This window comes from Ahaetulla prasina, chromosome 2 (genome assembly GCF_028640845.1).
Source record: "Ahaetulla prasina isolate Xishuangbanna chromosome 2, ASM2864084v1, whole genome shotgun sequence".
Lineage (NCBI taxonomy): Eukaryota > Metazoa > Chordata > Lepidosauria > Squamata > Colubridae > Ahaetulla > Ahaetulla prasina.
The window spans coordinates 22,590,047-22,610,660 of record NC_080540.1 but is presented as its reverse complement, the minus strand read 5'-3'; the positions used below and the strand labels follow the sequence as shown (position 1 = coordinate 22,610,660).

At 46.4% G+C, this 20,614-nt stretch overlaps 1 protein-coding gene across 2 annotated transcripts in view; it reads left to right on the top strand.

The window, feature by feature from the left end:
* Positions 1 to 20,614, top strand: part of KLHDC8B (kelch domain containing 8B) — a 100,171-nt gene that overhangs the window by 49,404 nt on the left and 30,153 nt on the right. For both annotated transcript variants that reach the window (XM_058173277.1, XM_058173278.1), the window contains one exon: positions 7,590 to 8,437. In XM_058173277.1, the coding sequence (XP_058029260.1) occupies positions 8,062 to 8,437 (376 nt within the window). In that variant the 5' untranslated portion in view covers positions 7,590 to 8,061. The remainder of the gene's footprint in view (positions 1 to 7,589; positions 8,438 to 20,614) is intronic.

The window sequence follows — 20,614 nt, the reverse complement described above, 5'->3', positions numbered from 1 at the left end:
AGTTATAGTCATACAGTCATAAGTGGAAAGAGATTGGTGATGGGAACTATGAAATGATTAATAGTAGTGCAGATTCAGTAAATAGTCTGACAGTGTTGAGGGAATTATTTGTTTAGCAGAGTGATGGCCTTCGGGAAAAAACTGTTCTTGTGTCTAGTTGTTCTGGTGTGCAGTGCTCTATAGCGTCGTTTTGAGGGTAGGAGTTGAAACAGTTTATGTCCAGGATGCGAGGATCTGCAAATATTTTCACGGCCCTCTTCTTGATTCGTGCAGTATACAGGTCCTCAATGGAAGGCAAGTTGGTAGCAATTATTTTTCTGCAGTTCTAATTATCCTCTGAAGTCTGTGTTTTTTGTTGTTGGGTTGCAGAACCGAACCAGACAGTTATAGAGGTGCAAATGACAGACTCAATAATTCCTCTGTAGAATTGGATCAGCAGCTCCTTGGGCAGTTTGAGCTTACTGAGTTGGCGAAAGAACATTCTTTGTTGTCCTTTTTAATGATGTTTTGATGTTAGCTGTCCATTTGAGATCTTGCGATATGATTGAACCCAGAAATTTGAAGGTTTCTACTGTTGATACTGTGTTGTCAAGTATTGTGAGAGGTGGAAGTATGGAAGGGTTTTTCCTAAAGTCTACCACCATTTCTACGGTTTTGAGTGTGTTCAGTTCCAGATTGTTTTGGTTGCACCACAAGGCTAGTCGTTCGACCTCTCGTCTATATCGGATTCGTCATTGTCTCGAATGAGACCAATCACTGTTGTGTCATCTGCGAACTTCAGTAGCTTAACAAATGGATCATTGGAGATGCAGTCATTGGTATACAGAGAAGAGAAGTGGGAGAACACACAGCCTTGGGGGCCCTGTGCTAATTGTACAGGTATTTGATGTGATCTTGCTTAGCTTCACCTGCTGCTTCCTGTTTGTTAGGAAGCTTGTGATCCACTTACAAGTCTGTTCCGGTACCTGTAGCTGGTTTAGCTTAGTTAGAAGAATGTCTGGAATGATGGTATTGAATGCTGAACTAAAGTCTACCACAAGGACCCTTGCATAGGTCTTTGGAGACTCAAGATGTTGTAGGATGTAGTGCAGAGCCATATTAACAGCATCATCTGTTGATCTATTTGCTCGGTATGCAAATTGCAAGGGGTCTAAGCGGATTCGTGATGGTTTTCAGGTAGGAAAGCACTAGCCTTTCAAAGGTTTTCATGACTACAGATGTTAGAGCAACTGGTCTGTAGTCATTCAGTTCCTTGATGGTGGGCTTCTTGGCACTGGGATGATGGTAGGTTTGAAGCAAGAAGGAACATAGCACATCTCTAGTGATTTATTGAAAATATGGGTGAAGATGGGGGCCAATTGGTCAGCACAGACTTTTAAGCAAGAAGGAGTTATCTTGTCTGGGCCTGGAGCTTTTCCTGGCTTTTGTCTGTGAAATAGGTCCTGCACTTCCTTTTCTGTGATCACTAGGGGTTGTGAACCCAATGAAATGGGGTCAGTTGTAGGAGGCTTGGCTGTTGTTGGTGTGTCTGAGATGGGGGTTATGGAGATAGGTGGCTGTAGTTTCCTTTCAAACCTGCAGTAAAACTCATTCAGGTCATCTGCCAGTTGTTGATTACCTTCAGCCTGGGAAGGAGGTTTGCCATAGCTGGTGATATTTTTAAGAGTTTTCCACATGTTTGCTGGTTCATTTGCTGAAAATTGATTCTTTAGCTTTTCAGAGTAGCTTCTTTTTGCTGCTCTTATCTCCCTTGTTAGTGCATTTCTGGCCTGATTGTACAGCATTTTATCACCTTTTCTGTAGGCTTCCTCTTTGGAATGTCGTAGCTGCTTAAGTTTAGGTGTAAACCAAGGTTTGTTATTACTGTGTATTGCAATTTCCTTGTAGGTACACATAGCTCTTCACAGAAGCTGACATATGATGTTACAGTATCTGTGAGTTCATCCAGGTCTGCAGAGGTATCTTTAAAATTATTCCAATCAGTGCAGTCAAAACATGCCTGTAGCTTTAATTCTGATTCCTCCGTCCAGGTTTTCACTGATTTAATTATTGGTTTTATGGCTTTAAGTCTTTGCCTGTAAGCAGGTACAAGGTGAATCATGCAATGATCAGAGTGTCCTACAGCTGCGTGGTAAAGACCGATAGGCATCTTTTAGAGTTGTGTAGCAGTGGTCTAGAGTATTCTTGCCTCTGGTGGGACAATTGACATGCTGAAAGTATTTTGGTAGTTCTTTCCTTAAGTTTGCCTTGTTTAGATCTCCCAAAACAATGGCCAGTGAATCAGGGTGTTTGGCTTCAGCCTCCATGATTTGGTCAGCTAGAGTTCGTAATGCCTCGTTTACACAGGCTTGTGGTGGGACATAAACAGCAATTAGAAGAAATGAGGAAAATTCACGGGGCGAATAGTAAGGTTTGCAGTTGATAATTAGAGTCTCTAAATTGTTGTCACAGAATTTGTAAATTATGTTAAAATCTTGACACCAGGTTGAATTAATATATAGGCATAAGCCTCCTCCTTTCTTTTTACCAGATGTTTCTGGAATCCTGTCTGATTGTTCAATTTGAAATCCTGGAATGTTCAGGCTGCTATTTTCAATTGATTCATTTAACCAGGTTTCAAAGAAGCATAGGACTGCTGAATCGGGAAATCAGAATAGTATTTGTTTAAGAGGAGTATTTCATCCATCTTATTTGCAAGTGAGCGTATATTTGTTAGGAAAATTGAAGGCAGAGGAGTTTTAGTGCGAGTTCTTAGCTTGATTAAGATCCCAGATCGTTTACCTCGTTTCCTTCGTTTCCGTCGTTTGGTTTTTTTAGTAATCCATGGCTCCGTGGGAATTGCCTCCTCCTGTGTTAGAATCTCCTCTGTGTTTGTAAAGACAGGCGGGGGTGAGATTAAAGAAAGCTGCTCCTTAAAGAAATGTTCCTTAATTTTTAGCAGATGGTCTCGTGAGTAGGAAATCCGTAGTGAGTCACAGAGAACAATTAGAAATAAAGAAACAATTAGAGAGCATTTCACCGAGGCAGCCTTCGTCGGCGCCATCTTAGCAAGATGGGAATGAAGTAATTCCCAGTTGTTATAATAAAATAGGTTTGTTTAAGACTAAGTGTGTCCTTTATGCCTAAGTGAGCCTAGGTTACAACAGGCACGTCTTGATATATAACCATCCTAGAGCCTGCGCACTACAGTCATAAATCTGTAAACTGTTCAGTCAAATAATAGATCTAATATTGTGACCTTTTATGGCATTGTTAAGCGAATCAGTCTTGTTATTAAGCATCTCCTTAATCATTAAGAGAACCAATGGTTTGGTATGGGCACAGTTTTGCCAAAAAACAGAAGTTTTAAAATGCAAAACTCTGGTAAAATGCAGTCATGGGACCACGGGATGCTGCAAATGGTTGTAAATATTTCCATGTTGTTGCCAAGCCCTCTGAAATTCTGTCACATTACTGCAGAGGAGGTCATTGGAACTTCAAATCTGGGTCATAAGTCTCTTTTTTCATGTTGATAGTAAGTTTGAACAATCACCAAGCAACTGTCCTAAGTCAAGGACTACCTATATTTTATTTGCCTTATTAATTCTGACTCCTTGTCAATGCTTTGCGTAAGCCTGCTTACCCTAAATGGGAAAAATGTGATTAAGTAAATACATATGAAAGCCACCACAGCATAAAAGCAGTCCATATAATCCCATTTGTAACAGAATAAGAGAGTTGGAAGGGACCTTCGAGGTCTTCTAGTCCGGGGGTCGGCAACCTTAAACACCCAAAGAGCCACAAAAGTCCTAACCGGAAGCCCTCATTCCACTTTGGAGCCGACCGGAAGTCCAGTTCCCACATCATAGTCTCCTAGCGCAGCATCCGTTTACCTCTGCCCACTGGAAGTCGGTTCCCACACCATAGAGTCGCCTCCTAGCATGGCATCCTTTTTCCTCTACCTGTCCTAATCGAAAGTCCTATCGATTGTGGAGCTGACCAGCAACAAGGAGCCACAGCAGAGGGATGAAAGAGCCACAGAGCTGCAGGTTGCTGACCCCTGTTCTAGTCCAACCCCTTGCTCAAGGAGGAGACCCTCAACCATTCTGGACAAATGGCTCTCCAGCCTCTTCTTAAAAACCTTCAGTGGTGGAGCATCCCCAGCTTCTGAAGGCTTAGCCATTCAACTGGTTGTTTTCACTTTCATGAAATTTCCTCTTAGTTTAATGATCTTTAAACTTAAATGATCTCCCGCAGTTACTTCTTGTCTTGTCCTCCAGTGCTTTGGAGAACAGGTTGATCTTCTCTTCTTTGTGGCAGCTCTTTAGATACTGGAAGACTGCTATCATGCCACCCCCTAGTCCTTCTTTTCATTAAACCAGACAATACCCAATTCCTGCAATTGTTCTTCATAGGTTTTAGCCTCCAGTCCCCTAATCGTGCGTTAAATATTTCTGTCTTCAGCCAAAAAAAGGCAATACTGTGAAGCTGATTGAGAATTACTTTGGAAAGAATTTTCTTACACTCCCCTTCCCCCACCCCTCTGAGAAGATGCTCTTTGATAGCCACATTTTTCATTTCATGTACCAGCAAGAGTCTTTTCAAGAGTGCTTCAACTGAAGGGTTTAAAGGATAGATTAGGGGTGTGTGAGTAATTCACACATGTATCAAACCATCCTGCTTTTAAATTGCATCTAAGACATCTTTTCAGATTTTTTTTTACTTCATAGGGATCGTTGCTTTTCATGCTCTTTCAGAAGCAATTTCAGATTTTTCAGAAGTACGATATGTCCATTCTCAATCAATGTGGCTTGATGAAAAGTATATTAGAGGTGACTATAAGGCAGTGAAAGGCATTGATTCGCACTGTATAGTTATTTATGACTTGTCAGGGGATGAGATTTTTTTTCCCCTTCCCCTTAATTTTGTGGCTAAAGACGTGTTCTTGTGACACTTGAATGGTGAACTTGAATGTGGACTTGAATGTCAATGAAAGAGAAAGACCTCAACTAGTATTGACCATGGCCAGTTGTCTCCTGTCTGATTTCTATGTTTTTAAGACCAGGTATACTTGGGACAGGTGTCACTTTCATGAATGTAATTTCTTCAGAATTGAGAAGATTATCAAAAAAGAGAAAAGTAAATTGAAATTAACAATTCACAGTCATGTTTCTGAATTGGAGCTACAGCAGATATAATAAAGCAGGTGTGTCTAACCTTGACAACTTTGAGGCGTGTGGTCTTCAATTACCAGAATTCCCTAGCCACCCATGCTGGCTGGAGAATTCTGGGAGTTGAAATCTACAAGTCTTAAATTTGCCAAGATAAGACACCCCCATAATAAAGGGGAGTGAGCAGGGATCTCTGCCTTCCTTTCCCCCCCCCCCCACTGCTTTCTAATTTTCCCATCTTCTGTGACCCACTTCAGTATTCTAATTTTTCAGGAAATTGCTTTGAAATTATGTAAATGGCAGTAGTCACCTTTCACATTTACTTAAGTTTGCTTGTCTTCCAATACCTGTTGTCCTTCCATCAAAATGTGAACATATCCCACAGCCGTGATTTGCCCCCTTGGAGTATCTGGTTACATATTTGACAAGGACTTTCTTAAGTCCAACATCTGGCTGATGTTGGCATGAGGACATTGTAGGTGCTTTTCCCTGGGCTAGGAAGATGCTGTTGCTTCTATAACTAAGTGAGCCAGTTTGGTCTAGGGGTGTCAAACTTAAGGCCCGGAGGACGGATCCGACCCACAGGGTGCTTAGATCTGGCCCCTGGGGCCGTCCTGGAAACAGTGAAGGACTGGCCTGCAGTGCCTCTGCCGTGAAAACAGTGCTTGGGAGGGCCGCAGGCTCTGTTTTTGCTGGCAGAGGGTTGCAGGAGGCTGTTGGAGCCAAAAATGGAACTTGGGAGTCTGTTTTCTCTGGCAGAGCGCCCCAGGTATTCCCGACACGAGTCACATTTATTTTATTTATTTATTTATTATTTAAATTTGTATACCGCCCTTCTCCCGAAGGACTCAGGGCGGTTCACAGCCAAGTAAAAAATGAATACATTGTAGATACAATTAAAATACTAATAAAAAACTTATTTGAATTGGCCACAATTAAAATTTAAAGGTAAAACCCATTAAAAACCCATAACTTAAGAAAACTAACCCAGTCCAGCGCAGATAAATAAGTAAGTTTTGAGCTCGCGGCGAAAGGTTCGGAGGTCCGGAAGTTGACGAAGTCCTGGGGGGAGTTCGTTCCAGAGGGCGGGAGCCCCCACAGAGAAGGCCCTTCCCCTGGGTGTCGCCAGACGACACTGTCGCTACCGACGGCACCCTGAGGAGTCCCTCTGTGAGAGCGCACGGTCGGTGAGAGGTATTCGGTAGCAGCAGGCGGTCCCGTAAGTAACCCGGCCCTATGCCATGGAGCGCTTTAAAGACGCTCACCAACACCTTGAAGCGCACCCGAAGGCCACAGGTAGCCAGTGCAGCCTGCGCAGGATAGGTGTCACTGGGAGCCACGAGGCTCCTCTATCACCAGCGCAGCTGCATTCTGACCAACTGCAGCCTCCGGATGCCCTTCAAGGGGAGCCCCATGTAGAGAACATTGCAGTAGTCCAGACGAGACGTCACAAGGGCGTGAGTGACTGTGCACAAGGCATCCCGGTCTAGAAAGGGGCGCAACTGGCGCACCAGGCGAACCTGGTGGAAAGCTCTCCTGGAGACGGCCGTCAAATGATCTTCAAAAGACAGCCGTGCATCCAGGAGAACACCCAAATTGCGCACCCTCTCCATCGGGGCCAATGACTCGCTCCCGACAGTCAGCCGCGGACTCAGCTGACTGTACCGGGATGCCGGCATCCACAGCCACTCCGTCTTGGAGGGATTGAGCTTGAGCCTGTTTCTCCCCATCCAGACCCGTACGGCTTCCAAACACCGGGACAGTACATCAAGCTGGCCATGCCCATCCTGGCTATGCCCACTCCAGTGGTGGGTTTCAAAATGTTTTACTACCAGTTCTGTGGATGTGGCTTTGTGGCCGTGGCATGGCTTGGTGGGCGTGACTTAGTGGCCGTGGCAGGGGAAAGATACTGTAAAATCTCCATTCCCATCCCACTCCAGGGGAAGGATACTGTAAAATCTCCATTCTCTTCCCAATCTAGGGGAAGATTACTGCAAAATCCCCATTTCCTGTCGATCAGCTGGGACTCGAGAGGCAGAGAATAGAAGAGGGCGGGGCCAGTCAGAATTTTTACTACCGGTTCTCCAAACTACTCAAAACTTCCACTACCGGTTCTCCAGAACTATTCAGAACCTGCTGAAACCCATCTCTGGCCCACTCCCCCACCCACCCAGAGTCAAAAACAACCCTGTGTGGCCTTCAATGAAACTGAGTTTGACACCCCTGGTCTAGTGGTTAAGGCACCAGGCAGCATGTTTCTAAAATCTAGGCCAATCACTCTTCACTCAATCTGTCTCACAGATTATGATAAAGCTATGTGAAATGTGAGCATTCTAATTTGTTTGTGAATGCAGAATCAGGATCAAAGAGTTATTCCAAATTATTTAATGTACATCTTGTCTCTTTCTCTCTCTCTCCTTCCCCCCCCCTCTCTCTCAGAACTCAGCATCAATACAGAGACACCAAGGTACAGACTTCATCCAGAAAAGCCTGCTGAATGTGTGCTGGGTTCTGGCTGACTGGCTGACCACTTATGGTTAGGGGCTGACCTCCAGCGTTATTGATCACCTTCGGTGTTTGGACCACCCATTCCTTCAAGTTATTCCTAGCCATTCTGAAGAGGAATGGTTCCTTCTCCTGTGGAGACCCCAACGCTTGGTCATCACGGCAGTCTTTGCCTGCTTCCTTGGGGCACCCTGGCCTCTCCCGGCGGTCAGATCTTCCTCCCAACCTCCTCAGTCATTGTGGATGTGGAGTTCCAAAGGTGGAGGAAATAAGTCCTTCGACTTGCTTCAGGTGAATCTTTCCTGGTTTCGGGGACCCAATGCAGAAGGCTGCCATGTTGAGGCACCAACTCATTGTAGGGACAATCACCATGTCTGTCTCCTGAGATGCCAGGCCCTTGGGCAAAATGGAAGCAGCCAACACCAAGTCATTCTTCTGGGAGACCTTCCCACCCATGCCTACCTGTCGGGTTTACTGCAGCCCAACCTATCAGGATGGACACCTCTTTGTGGTGGGCGGGTGCAGCCAACAAGGTCAGCCATTGGACACCCTCGAAATGTTGGACGTGGTTTCCCACAAGTGGATGGCGTTACCTTCTATGCCTACCCCACGGGCAGGGGCAGCGGCCGTGATGCTTGGCAGGGAAGTGTTGGTGATTGGCGGGGTTGACTCCACACAGAGACCCCTGGCCTCCGTCGAGGTCTACCACACCGATGAAGGCAGGTGGGAGAAAAAAGCAGAACTGGGTCAGCCTTCAATGGGCATCTCAGCCCTTGAGAAAGGTAGGTGGGCAAATTATTCCATTTTGGTGGGTTGATGGTCAGCTAGAGAAGGGACAGTACGGGTAGTCCTTGACTTACGACCACAACTAAGCCCAAAATTTGTGTTGTTCAGTGGGACATTTGTTAAGTGAGTTTTGCCCCATTTTATGATCTTTCTTGCCACAGTTGTTAAGTGAATCACTGCAGTTGTTAAGTTAGTGACACGGTTGTTAAGTGAATCTGGATTACCCATTGACTATGCTTGTCCGAAGGTCATAAAAGGGGATCCTATAACTTTGGGACACAGCGACGGTCATAAGTATGAAACAGTTGCTAAGCATCTGAATTTCAATCACATGATCGTGGGGATGCTACAAAGTCATAAAGGTGAAATTCGTTGCCTTAGAAGAGTGAGGAAAATTCTCAGGGACAACTCACCTTGGTCATCACTTCTTTACCTTCCTGCCATCGGGAAAGAGATATAGAAGTATAGCCAGCTGCACAAACAGGCTGAAGAACAGTTTTTATCCGTGGGCTCCTGAAAGAGAAATAACATCATAACTACGTAGTATGATGGACTGCAGGGCCAGCGCAATGTGTAACATGTTCATACTGGTGCAATAGGACTGGGTGGTTGTTAATATGATTTATTAGGGTTAGGGATTTTCTGTTAGGGATTTTCTGTCTTCACTGTGAGTTATATTGTGTTGGGGGGATGCACTGAGGGAGCTCAACCAATCTCATTGTACATACGTTGTGCACTGACAATAAAGATTTGAATTGGATTGAAAAATGGTCCTAAGTCAGTTTTTTCAATGCCATTGTAACTTTGAACGGTCACTAAACAAAGTGTTGTAAGTCGAGGACTACCTAATAATAGCAACTAGGATTCTCAGCCATAGTGTGTGTGAGGTGCCAGCATAGCTTCTCTTTTACATGGTGTAACATTCCTTGCCTTCAAGCCGAAAAAAGAAAGAAAGAAAAAAAAAAAGCTTAAAAACCCCCTTTTCTGTCTTTTCGCATTTGTCATTACAAATAAGTAATGCAAAAGGTACATTTGGCAGCCACTGAATTGATTTGCAACAAAGAGGCCTTTTCAGTAGCAATTGTACCCCTGTCTCTACAACCCCTTTGTTTTTAATTTAAAGCAGCCATATGAGGGTTGGCTACAGAAGTGGAATGAGAAGGCTGTGTCGTTCTCTCAAAAAATTTGTTCATCTTGTTGGAAGAAATGTTCATCCGGGTTCAGTTCCAAGTGGGGAGAAAGACACTGGAAACATGGAGACTGCTTGAAAAGATGGTTTAATGGTGGACAGAACCACGTGGTTTTGAGGTCCTGGGGAAAAAAAGGCACATGGGGAAGTGGGGGAGAGAGAGAGAGAGAGAGAGGTTTATACCCTCTGTTGGGCTTTGAATTTGAACTTGTATTCTGATTGGTTGTCGCACTCCCATGGGGCGATGCAGGGGTAACTTTTTAGGTTGTCTTTTGAGTTCCAGGCTTGGTTGAGCCTTGCTGGGTGATGCAGTCTCTCCAGGTGCCATGTGGTGAGTTCTGTTGCTAAATCGGTAGAGGGCTAATCCATTTCTCATCTAGGGAAATATAATTGTTGGAAGAAACATCCATCTGGGTTCAGTTCCAAGTGGGGACAAAGACACTGGAAACATGGAGGCTGCTTGGAAAGATGGTTTAATGGTGGTCAAGATCACATGGCTTGAGATCCTGAACAGAAACGGGCTGAGATCCTTGGCTTTATGCTTTTTCTGAGCTTTGAACTTTCTGGGGCACAGGAAGAGTATCCTGATTGGTTGTCAAACTCCCAGGTGGTCTAGGGGTCTTAGCTAACATTGTAGGTTGTCCCTCAAGCTTGCCTGAGCCTTGCCATGTGGTGAGTTTCTGTTCTATTGTGTTGCAAATGATGGGGGGATTGAGTGAGCTTGGTTGAGGCTTTAATGGCCCATTGACAAAGGTGGGGGGGGGAGGTGGCAGGAAGTTGCAGGGAGCTGCTTTGTCTTTACAACATGTTTCTCCATTTCTCATCCAGGGAAATATATTCTGCCTTTTTAAATATTTTCTAAAATATTTCATTCTTCTAGGAGGGGGGTGGGTGCTAAATTCCTACATAATATCCTGCCTTTTTAATATTTCCTTTAATATTTCATTTTTCTAGGAGAGGGGTAGGTGCTAACTTCCAACAACCTCACAAGAGAGTCCAGATTTCTTTTCGCGATAAGGCACAGCCTTGGGATGAGTGACTTAGAGGAGGTGGGGGAAGGTGATGCATGGCGGCAGAGAGATTTAATTCCTCTGCTCTCAGCACTGTTGCTGTGATAAAATCTGGAGCCCTCTGGAGCTGCAGAAAGTGAAAAGCTACAAAAAGAAGATGTGATTATAGATGACCCCCGAAATGTGTCACGTGACACATAGTGCCCCTCTATAATATGCACTTAGCTGATCTTGCTTTCTGCAGAAAGCATATTATTTGTAAAAGAGAGAGAGAGAGAGAGAGAGAGAGAGAGAGATATTGAGATTTGGGTTTTTTAAGACCTGTTTCCCATTTATGAACTCTTCCTTATATTTTAATCTATGCTGTCTCAGAAATTGGCTACAGTCCTTTAGTTCCGTATTTTTTTTCCCAATTTTCCGTTTCATTCCTTTCCTTCTCTTTTTCTTGTTAGGTTCAGATCATTCAGAGACAATCTTAAATGTGATGTTTAATAAAGATGATAATTTGATCAGGAAGAATTTAAATGTGACAGTTATCAGCCTTTCCAGTAGAATGTACTCATTTAATATAATCAAATATATCCATTTAATTTAATACATTCAAACATTGCTTGGTGCAATTTCATGCATTCAGCAAAGATGATCAGATATAAAATTTTGAAGTTTGATTCAAAACATATTGCATTCAAATGGGACCTATAATTAGTTCAATCAAACTAGTCAACTAGCTAATGTTCTAAAAATTTAAATGTATTATCTATGAACATTTCTGCAGTATGTATAGTGTAGAAACAAAATGTTTACAACCTTAGTTAATTACATTATTTAAGAACCTGGGTAGTAAACAATTGCTGTGCTTTTCTTGTGCCTAATTAGCCAGGTAAAATAGAAATTGCCTGTATTACCATAATATGGCTATCTCTTTTTTGATATTGTTTTTCATTAGATCAATTTTCCAGCACATTTGCTACCATATAGTCATTTTCAAATTCTGCTTTGTTTTCTAACATCTTGCCACTGCTTTTTGGAATATAACTAATAAGAAAACTATCAATTCTTTAGACTTTAATGTGTTTTTGATTATCAAATCAAAACAAAAACTTAGTAAGGCCAACGAAGGATTCATTGTGATTTTCTCAGTTGTGATTTGGTTCAAATTGGGTTTTGTCCTATTTTAATAAAAATGTGCATCCCAAACGTAGACAGCTTTATAGGACTATTACATATGATAATAGGAACCTATTTCTTTTTATTTTTATTTATTTATTTATTTATTTATTTATTTATTTATTTATTTAATCATATTTATATACCGCCCTATCTCCCGAGGGACTCAGGGCGGTTTACAGGCACTAAAAACAGATAAATACAATATAAATACAATATAAAAACAATTAAAAAACTTATTCTAAAGCCCATTAATTAAAAAGTATAAAAATAAAACCCAATTTAAAACCCATAAATTTAAAATCTAACTCAGTCCTGCACAATTAAATAAGTATGTTTTAAGCCCGCGGCGGAAGGTCCGAAGGTCCGAAAGCTGACAAAGTCCGGGGTAGATCGTTCCAGAGGGTGGGAGCCCCACAGAAGGCCCTTCCCTGGGCGTCGCCAGACGACATTGCCTCGCTGACGGCACCCTGAGGAGACCCTCTCTGTGAGGCGCCGCAGGTCGGTGAGAGGTATTCGGTAGCAGTAGGCGGTCCCGTAAATAACCCGGCCCAATGCCATGGGCGCTTTAAAGGTGGTCACCAAAACCTTGAAGCGCACCGGAAGGCCACAGGTAGCCAGTGCAGTCTGCGCAGGATGGGTGTTATCACGGGAGCCACGAGGGCTCCATCTATCACCAGCGCAGCCACATTCTGGACTAACTGCAGCCTCCGGATGCCCTTCAAGGGAGCCCCATGTAGAGCATTGCAGTAATCCAGGCGGGGCGTCACGAGTGCGTGGTGACCGTGCATAGGGCATCCCGGTCCAGAAAGGCGCAACTGGCGTACCAGGCGAACCTGGTAGAACGCTCTCCTGGAGCGGCCGTCAAATGCTCTTCTAGAGACAGCCGTTCATCCAGGAGGGCGCCTAAGTTGCGGACCCTCTCCATCGGGGCCAATGACTCGCCACCGATGGTCAGCCGCGGTTAGCTGACTGTACCGGGATGCCGGCATCCACAGCCACTCTGTCTTGGCGGGATTGAGCTTGAGCCTGTTTCTCCCCATCCAGACCCGTCGGCCTCCAGACACCGGGACAGCACTTGATAACCGTTGGGGTGGTCCGGTGTGGAAATACAGCTGGGTGTCATCCGCATACAGCTGGTACTTCACACGAAACCACTGATGATCTCACCCAGCGGCTTCATGTAGATGTTAAACAGAAGGCGAGAGGATCGACCCTGCGGCACCCACAAGTGAGGCGCCTCGGGGCCGACCTCTGCCCCCTGTCAACACCGACTGCGACGGTCGGAGAGATAGGAGGAGAACCACCGATAAACGGTGCCTCCCACTCCCAATCCCTCCAACCGGCGCAGCAGGATACCATGGTCGATGGTATCGAAAGCCGCTGAGAGGTCTAATAGGACCAGGGCAGAGGAACAACCCCTATCCCTGGCCCTCCAGAGATCATCCACCAACGCGACCAAAGCCGTCTCCGTGCTGTAACCGGGTCGGAAACCGGACTGGAACGGGTCTAGATAGACAGTTTCATCCAGGTGCAAGGGAAACTGATATGCCACCATACTCTCTACAACCTTCGCCGCAAAGCGAAGGTTGGAGACCGGACGATAATTACCTAAAACAGCCGGGTCCAGGGAAGGCTTCTTAAGGAGGGGCCTCACCACCGCCTCTTTCAAGGCGGCCGGGAAGACACCCTCCACCAAAGAAGCGATCGTAATCGCCTGGAGCCAGCCTCGTGTCACCTCCTGAGTGGCCAGCACCAGCCAGGAGGGGCACGGGTCCAGCAAACACGTGGTGGCATTCAACCTACCCAACAACCTGTCCATGTCCTCGGGAGCCACAGGGTCAAACTCATCCCAAACAATGTCACCAAGACCACCCTCGAGCATCTCCCCCGCATCACCGCAATCTTGGTCCAAACCATCCCGAAGCTGAACGATTTTATCGTATAGATAACCGTTAAACTCCTCAGCACGTCCCTGCAATGGGTCATCCCGCTCCCCCTGATGTAGGAGGGAGCGAGTCACCCGAAACAGGGCGGCTGGGCGGTTATCTGCCGATGCAATGAGGAGGCGTAGCTCCGCCTCACTTCCCTCAATACCACTAGGTAAGTCCTAGTATAGGACTTCACTAGTGTCCGATCAGCTTCCGAATGGCTAGACCTCCAGGAACTCTCTAGGCGTCTTCTCCGGCGCTTCATCCCCCTCAGCTCCTCGGAGAACCAAGGGGCCGGTTGGGCCCTGGGCCAGGTCAGGGGCCGCAGAGGCACGACACCGTCTAAGGCCCCGCGCGGCCTGTTCCCAGGCGCAACAAGTTCCTCAGCCGAGCCGTGAGCCAGACCCTCAGGAATGGCCCAAGCTCCGTCCGGAACCCATCTGGGTCCATCAGGCGCCTGGGACGAAACCAACGTGTCGGCTCCGTCTCCCTGCGGTGGTGAATGGCGGTCAGAAAGTCCAGGCGAAGAAGAGAGTGATCTGACCATGACAAAGGTTCAGTGACTATTTTCTTTAAGTCCAGATCTCTCAACCACTGACCAGAGAGAAAAATCAGGTCCAGAGTGCCTCCCCCAATGTGAGTAGGGCCATCAACTACTTGGGTCAGGTCCAAGGCCGTCATGGAAGCCATGAACTCCCGGGCTGCTGTTGATGGCGAGCCGGAAGATGGCAGTTAAAGTCCCCATGACTAAAAGTCTGGGGTCTCAACTGCCACCCGGCAAGCACCTCCAGGAGCTCGGGCAGGGCAGCTGTCACGCAGCAAGGAGCCAGGTACGCGACCAGCAAGCCCATCTGACATCTATGGCCCCACTTCACAAGAGGATTCACACCGCAATCTGAGGTACAGTGGTCTCCTCGGCCCCAGACTCTCTCTAATCACAACCGCCACCCCCCCACCCCTACCCTGGGCTCTCGGCTGATGGAATGCACGGAAACCTGGCGGGCACATCTGTACCAGGGGCACGCCCCCTTCTGCGCCCAACCAGGTCTCCGTAATGCCTATAAAGTCCGCGGCACCCCCCTGAATAAGATCGTGAATTAGGGGGGCCTTATTGGCCACGGACCGTGCATTACACAACATCAGCCGAAGGCCCGGGCTCTGAGGGTCTTGGCCATCCGGGGAACGGGAAAAGTCTGGGGACTCGAGGCGCGCGATCGCCTGTAAGCATCGAGCGCGCACCCCCTTAACATGATTCGAGCCCCCACTTCTGCCAAATCTGCCCCTCCCCCATACCGTGCAAATAGCACCACCCTCCACCAGTGGAACACAAACTGCCCCCATAACCTTCGGACCTATTAACTCACCGCCACGAGCATGCACAGGAACTGATACCCCTAAAAATGCCCTCCCTGACGGGTTCTTCCCCCCACCCGACACTACCCTCCCCCCCTTTAAGAAACCCTTATTAAAAAACCTATCTACAAAACCCCACAAATTCTTCTTCCTCGCATGCCACCTCTCCGGGTCCCAAGACCCCTCGTTAAGGCCGGCCCTTGATAACCCAGAGGGCCATTCCTGCGAGGCGGGGGAACCTCGCAGTCGAAGAAGTTCGGCAGACGTATATTTCATGCGTTAAGATGTAAATGACAGCGGAAAAAAGGGGGATTCCCGGATCGATAGATGGTATCGCGGACAACAGGCAGAACCTGAATAGTTTCAGGCCACAGCAAAAGGCCGGTATGGCAACAATCTGATGGAATAAAGAATGGAAGTTGGGATGATGAATTCTGCCCATGATATCGCCCATCAACTAAGATCAAAGTTCCGCCTGCCCGGGCAGACCATGTCCAAACCGGCGGTAGCCGTGCCGCTAAAGAAAGTGCGGCAAACCGTCCAGCCGCTTGCGGTAATGGCCGACAGTCCAGCAGTAAAAACCGCAGTCCGGTCCAACTCTTTCCAGAGGGCGCCATTCCCCCGCCCGGCATAGAATGGACCCCGCCATCTGTCAACGAAAGGGTCGTTGGTGTCAATGTTGTTAACAGAGCCGCTAACAAAATCAGCAGCCCGCTCCCCGCCGCCGATGTCATGACGGCCGGGTACAGCTAACCAGCCATTTCCAGTACGCGCCAATCCGCGCCCTTCCAAAATGGCCGCCACCGATCGTCGCAGATGATCATGGCCGCCGATGGTAATGGCCGCCAGCAATGTCAATGATGTTAAGGTCAGAACCGCAGATAGTGTCCTTGCCGCTAGACGCTTCCGCCGATGAAAGGCACGCTGCCCAAAAGCGCCGGGTAGTTGGCCGCTGGTGACTCATGCAGCCGCCTGGTAGCGAACCGCGGATCGGCCAAACTCCTCTCAGCGGGCGCCACTCCGCGCCACGCCCAGCCACAATGGCCACCGCCATCCGTCCGCCACTCGCCCGCCATTCCAGCCCCCGTTCCCGGCAGCCGGGGGTCTACCGAGACCCAAAGGTCTCTCACCAGCTGTTGGGAAGATGGTCTACGGGGGGGGGTAGGTCTGGGCGAGCCGCGGTACGGCTCAGCTCTTCTCGGCGGGCTCTTCTCAGCGGGCGCCGTTCCGTGCCCCGCCCGGCCAACATGGCCGCCGCCATCCGCCGTCCGCCCCTCGCCCGACGCCCCTGCCCCGATCCCGGCAGCCGGGGTCTAACGAGACCCAAAGGTCTCCCTCCGGCTGTCGGGAGGATGATCTAAAGGGCAGTAGGTCCGGGCGAGCCGCGCTCTGGCTCAGATCTTCTCGGCGGGCTCTTCTCAGCGGGCGCCGTTCCGCGCCCCGCCCAGCCAAAATGGCCGCCGCCATCCGCCGTCCGCCCCTCGCCCGACGCCCCTGCCCCGTTCCCGACAGCCGGGGGTCTAGCAAGCCCCAAAGGACTCCCTCCAGCTGTCGGGACGATAGTCCACGGGGCGGTAAGTCCGGGGAGCTCGGGAGCAACCCCCGCGGCTTCCCGGCCGGGAAAAAGCCCGACCCGCCGTCGGCATGATCTTCAAAACGCCGCCATCCTGTGCATGCGAAGTAGAAGAAGATTTTCTCTAACATACTGAGTTTAATGTCAGGCTTGAAAGACCAAGTCCACACATGATAGTCTAACTAAACTGATTTATTGCTAATCAACCTATGCACAGGAATATTCTCAATTAACAGATTAGCACCCGCTTGGAATTAAATAAAGGTCCACAAAATTCCAGGCTGATCCCTCTTTTAACTCTGTCCGTAGGTTCTGTCATTCCTTCTACCCTTATGATAGAATTTATCATGTTGAGTTTGTTCAATATGAAATACAAGCTATAAAACTCACTGAATTTTCCTTAATTTTGAGCAAAATTGTTTCCAGTGCTTTTCTACGTCAGTTGGATAGCAATCAAATCAAACATATAGGGCAGGGGTGTCAAACTTGATTTCATTGAGGGTTGTGTTTGACCTTAGGGGTCTGGGTGGGCACGGCTGGGGTAGGTGTAGTCAGCTTGACATCACTCATGTCGGGGCCACCTGTGGTGGCCTGAGCACTCTGCCAGCAAAAACAGGCTCCCAAGCTCCATTTTCAGCCATGATGGCTTCCTGCAGCCCTCTGCCAGTGAAAACAGAGCGAGGGGACATGTGCAGCCCCCCCCAAGCTCCGTTTTCGCTGGCAGAGGGCTGCAGGTTGTTGTTGCCTGAAAATGGAGCCTGGAAGAGCCTTCCCAAGCTGTGTTTTCGTTGGCAGAGCAGTGGTGGAATTCAAACAATTTAACAACTGGTTCTCTGCCCTAATGACCAACTGGATAGGCATGGCTCAGTGGTCATGTGACTGGGTGGGCGTGGCCAACTCAACATCACTCACGTCAATGGGCGCTTCGCCTTAGCTGTTAACAATGTAATAAGGGTTAACCGGAGAGGCAGTTTCTGTAGGCAGGGCAATAAAGATTAGGCTAGAAACAAGACCAGAATGTTTCCTTCCTGCCTTCCTTACAGGATTAGCCCTGTAAAGTGGAAAAAAACAAAATGAGATTACTTCCAATAACTGGTTCTCCGAACTGCTTAGAAAGTTAACAACTGGTTCTCTCGAATAGGTGTGAACTGACTGAATCCCACCACTGTGCCAGAGGCACTGCCGGCCGATCCTTCGCTGTTTCCAGGGTGGCCCCATGGGCCAGATCTAAACACTCATGGGCTGCATCCAGCCTGTGAGCCTTGAGTTTTGACACCCCTGGCATAGTGGCTTTCCCATCTAATATAATATTTTCAACCCCCCTCAGAAAGTTTGTCTTTTAGCAGAATGTTGTAATTTTTTAAAAAAATTCTCACCCATTCCCTATTAGCTGGTGAATTTAGCTTAATCTCAGATTTTATGTTGATTCTAACTGTTAGTATTATAACTGCTGGAACTGTAGAATTTCTTCATGAATGAACAAAAATTCTTAAAATTATTTTGAAGGAAGCCTCCAGTCCTGGAAGGACATTGGGTTTTTAATAGGATAAAAAGCAAGGAGATGGACTAAAAGACCTTCAAGGACCCTTCCAGCTCAGTTATTCTGTTAACTGTTAAGAGGTTTTTCAGGTTTCCCTCTGCATTCCAAAGAGTTAGAAATATTTGTATGACTCTAAAATGGAGTGTAAAATTTATAATTAGAATCTCCTTTTAATTATCACAAGTACCCAACAGTATGTTATTGTAGAAGAGAAGTGGGAAAATGTACCAAAATAGGGATTTATGGAGACCAATAGCATTTCTTTATTGCTTGGTTTGGGTGATGGCAGAAGTTGCCATTTTCATCCTTTTTTCCATGCTGTCGTTCAAAGATCAAAATAGTCTGAAGTGGCCTTAACTGAATGCCTTTATTCTTTCATCTACAGCAATGCCAGCTGAGCCGTGCACCAATTATGTGCACAGTAGGTATGACATTAAAAACAACAACAACATGTAGTCTTTTAAAAAGGTTAAACCAGCCTTCTCTGATCTGGTACCCCGAGAAGTAGAACTTTTGAGAGTTTTAATGGCAAGCGCTAGGTTTGAAAAGACTGTTTTGAGTTCTTTAAGAATAGGGGAAAGAGTAACCAATTAACTTTTACAATCAGGGACAAACCAATAATGAATAAATAATGCAGAATCAGTATGTAGCATTTAGGATGGTGGACTATGGTGGAAGAGACCAGCTTTCAAATTTCTACTAGCCATGAAACTTATTTGATGATTCTGGATCAGTCACTGGCAGGTTAACAGAATAAGAATTGAAAGGGACCTCAGAGATCGTCTAGTCAAACCCCCTGTTCAGGCATGAAACTATATGCCATTCTAGACAAATGGTGGTCCAATCTGTTCTTAAAAACCTCTGGTGATGGAGCATCCACAACTTCTGAAGGCAATTTTTATCGGGATTGATTGTATTTTAAAAATTGGGCCAAATTTAATAAGTTTTTTAATGTATGTTTTTAGTGTTGTATGTGTCTTTACTGTTTTTATCTTGGCTGTAAACCGCCTTGAGTCCTTCGGGAGAAGGGCGGTATACAAATTAAATAATTATTATTATTATTATTATTATTATTATTATTATTATTATTATTATTATTATTATTATTATTATTATTATTATTATTATTATTATTATTATTATTATTAAGCAAGCAAGCTGTTCCACTAGTTAATTATTCTAACTGTCAGAAAATTTCTCATTTTTTTCTAGATTGGTTGTCCTTGATTAGCTTCCATCCACTGCTTCTTTTCTTGCCTTCAAGTGCTTTCGAGCAGGGGTCTCCAGCCTTGGCAACATTAAGACTTGTGGACTTCAACCGGCTGAGGAATTCTGGGAGTTGAAGTCCACAGGTCTTAAAGTTGCCAAGGTTGGAGACCCCTGCTTTGGAGAATAGCTTGACTCCCTCTTCTTTGTGGCAGCCCCTGAGATATTGGAACACTGTTATCATGTCACCCCTGGTCCTTCTTTTCATCAGACTAGACATACCCAATTCCAGCAACCGTTCTTTATATATTTTAGCCTCCAGTCCCCTCATCATCTTCATTGCTCTTCTCTGCATTCTTTCTGGAGTCTCAACATCTTTTTATGTTGTGGAGACCAAAACTGGATGAAGAAGCCTGTTGCTGAAGAATGGGAGATGGGAAGCAGCAGCTTCATTACATCTCAGAGACCTTCAAAAAAATCTCAAAAGGGTGGCTCCGATATTACATCCCCTCTCGACAGTTTTCCTCTTTAGTAGATTTGGAGAGGGGAGATGGAAAGAGCTGCGCTGTGCTTTGGAGGCTCTCTGGAAATTCAATCATCACTAGATGGCAGCAAAGAGAGATGGAGCCCAAAAATGGCAGCCTTGATTTAAGTCCACACATCTGGCAGGTGCCAAGTTTAGAAGGCAGAGCTCTCGGCTTCTGCTTCCATCCAGTTTCAGACTTTAAGAAAGATGGGAGTAGACTGATCTATATCCCAAACAACCTTTCTCAGACATGGTGTTCTCCCGGTTTGTACAACTTTATTATTTAAAGGTGATAAAATTTATTATTTAAAGGTGATAAAATGCTGTACAATCAGGCCAGAAATGCACTAACAAGGGAGATAAGAGCAGCAAAAAGAAGCTACTCTGAAAAGCTAAAGAATCATTTTCAGCAAATGAACCAGCAAACATGTGGAAAACTCTTAAAAATATCACCGGCTATGGCAAACCTCCTTCCCAGGCTGAAGGTAATCAACAACTGGCAGATGACCTGAATGAGTTTTACTGCAGGTTTGAAAGGAAACTACAGCCACCTATCTCCACAACCCCCATCTCAGACACACCAACAACAGCCAAGCCTCCTACAACTGACCCCATTTCATTGGGTTCACAACCCCTAGTGATCACAGAAAAGGAAGTGCAGGACCTATTTCACAGACA